General features: G+C 35.1%; 1 protein-coding gene across 1 annotated transcript in view; it reads left to right on the top strand.

The window, feature by feature from the left end:
• The window catches only part of LOC125026552 (hemocyanin F chain-like), a 12,210-nt gene that overhangs the window by 2,438 nt on the left and 7,272 nt on the right, over positions 1–2,500 (top strand). Inside the window, 4 exon segments of the mRNA XM_047615057.1 lie at positions 49–118; positions 239–321; positions 323–402; positions 2,270–2,376. Coding sequence (XP_047471013.1) covers positions 49–118; positions 239–321; positions 323–402; positions 2,270–2,376 — 340 coding nt within the window.

Here is a 2,500-nt window from a genome sequence, read left to right on the forward strand (position 1 = left end):
TCGACATACCCAGTTCCTTCTCTATAACTCACCTCGATCCATCTCCAGGCTTGATTATCTCTTCTACCTGCCGCATGAATCCACGGAAGTACTGGCCAACCGTTATTATCTCACGATGGTGAGTCTGACATGTTTATCTAACGATGTTTTATCACTGTTTTTTGTTCTTTTAAATCATTGTCATTATTATTAACGATAACCATAATAACAGACACGAAAAATTATACACAACTTCCAGCCGCCTGTAGAAGTAAGCAGTACTACGGGTACTTATGTCACCATCCTATACGATGACCTGAAAGCGAAGTTGGCAAAGCTACTTCTATACCTCGTGGAATCCATTTATGTTTTACCATGAAACACATGCGCAGGCAGCCAAGGATCTTCTTAATGTGTTCCTCGGTGAGTGGTAGATATTGAAAGATGTGTTGATATCATCCGTCTTTTAATTGTATTAAACTGTGTATATATATGCAGTTTTTTTGTATGATTAAATCTGTTTATATGTTCAAGAGCCTACAATCCACCACATCCTGATATTATCGGCCAAGTCGTAACCTCAGTAAAGAGAATAAAATTGCTTGGTGGAATTTTAAATTCAAGGTTGACTCAAAAAATCATATCAGACCAACCTCCTCTCTTTTTCCCTAGAAGCAGGGATTATTGAGAGAATGAAGAGACATTTTCAGTGACAAGATAAAAAAAATCTACTTTACTTGCCTTTCCTTAAGTATTGCGGTCCAGTTTGGATGTCGGCTTCTCAGACTAATTGTTCACATGTATTACTGAACAAATGTGAACAATAATGAACATCTATAGCACGTTGCCTATTCACTATGTGCCGGTTCGCCAAACGCTTCGATTTACAAGTCTTTTCCCCAACCAATTTTCCCGGACATTTATCCCTTCTTTGACTAAAGTATGGAATTTACTTCGTAACGATATTATTTTCTGAAGTTGCCATTAATAAATTTGTAATTAACAGATTCCTGTTGTTATGCTAATCTTTAAGCTTTTATCCTTCCTTTTCCCATTTTTTTATAATTATGTTTGCTCATTAGAAGGCCTATGCTTAAGTCTATATATGTCTATGAATTTCTCCTGCTGCTCTTTCATGGTTCTCATGATAATGATACTATATATGTATTATAAATTAATCTGCGCACATTTAATCGTTTGTGTGTACAGCAATACATATCCATAGACATGTAATAATTATATGATATATATATATATATATATATATATATATATATATATATATATATATATATACACATACACACACACACACACACACACACACACACACACACACACACACACACATATATATAGATATACATATACATATATACACTTGTGTGTGTATGTATTTGTGTGGTTATTCTTGTATATGCGAGGTACATTTTGCCATTTGAAGACTGAAGAGCCTTAAGTCATTTATTACTATATGCAAACATTTATTTCTTATTTTGCGTTTGTAATTCATATTCATTATATTTCTCATACTTAACTTGTATGTATTGTAGAATATTCTAACACTTATTAATGTAACTTCACATTCTCGAAAGTCACTAACTTCTTTGTCTGCAGTACAGTATAATATATGTCATAATCCAATACTATGTAATTATATTGCTAGGTTAAATACAATAGGCCCGGCCGAAGCTAGAGCAACGCAATTCTCAATCGCATTGTTGAATTTAATATCATTGCCACAAGAGTATGTATATTTTTTTTTTTTCTGCACTCAAAAACTGATGTCACAACCTTTCTCGTGCAAGCTCTTACTTGCTCACTTTCAGTTACATCAAACGAAGGGATGTGATTCAAGGTCTGCATGTACCTAAATAATGATCGCATAATGAATATCTTTAGCTTTGTTGGCGTTACCTTTATAATCTCTGATAATAAGGGAAAGGCATCCGCTATCCAACAATCCGCAAAGTTCTGAATGAAAAACAAAAGCAAAAAGAAAAAAAAAAAAACAACGGACAATACTCACAATCCATTACTTTCTGGACTGTCAAATAACTTCGTGCCTTCAACTTCCGACAAGAAATACTCCTCATTACCATCGAATATCAGGCGATACCTGAGCTCGTAATCTGCTAGATTTACCATGGATTCACCACCATTCTAGAGACCGTATCTGGTTATTCAAAGTTATCATTATATATACCATCATCCTTTTATCACATTCATCCATGTCCATGATTTAACAATGACGAGCGGGGTACCTTATAACCACCATCACTGTTAACAGACGCGGAAGACGATTATGAACTCGCAGAACTTGCGCTCATTGTCCGAGACCATGTCAACGAAGGCCTGTACATATTCGCGCTCTATAGTGCCGTCTATGAGAGACCGGTTAGTGGAGAGAATGATGTTTTGCCTTATCTTAAATGTATTAGTATGTGATGTGCGTATGTGTTTGTGCATGTATATATGAATATGTGATTTTTATATTTTCATCACTGTGTATGGGCGTGCG

This window comes from Penaeus chinensis, chromosome 6 (assembly GCF_019202785.1).
Source record: "Penaeus chinensis breed Huanghai No. 1 chromosome 6, ASM1920278v2, whole genome shotgun sequence".
NCBI lineage: Eukaryota > Metazoa > Arthropoda > Malacostraca > Decapoda > Penaeidae > Penaeus > Penaeus chinensis.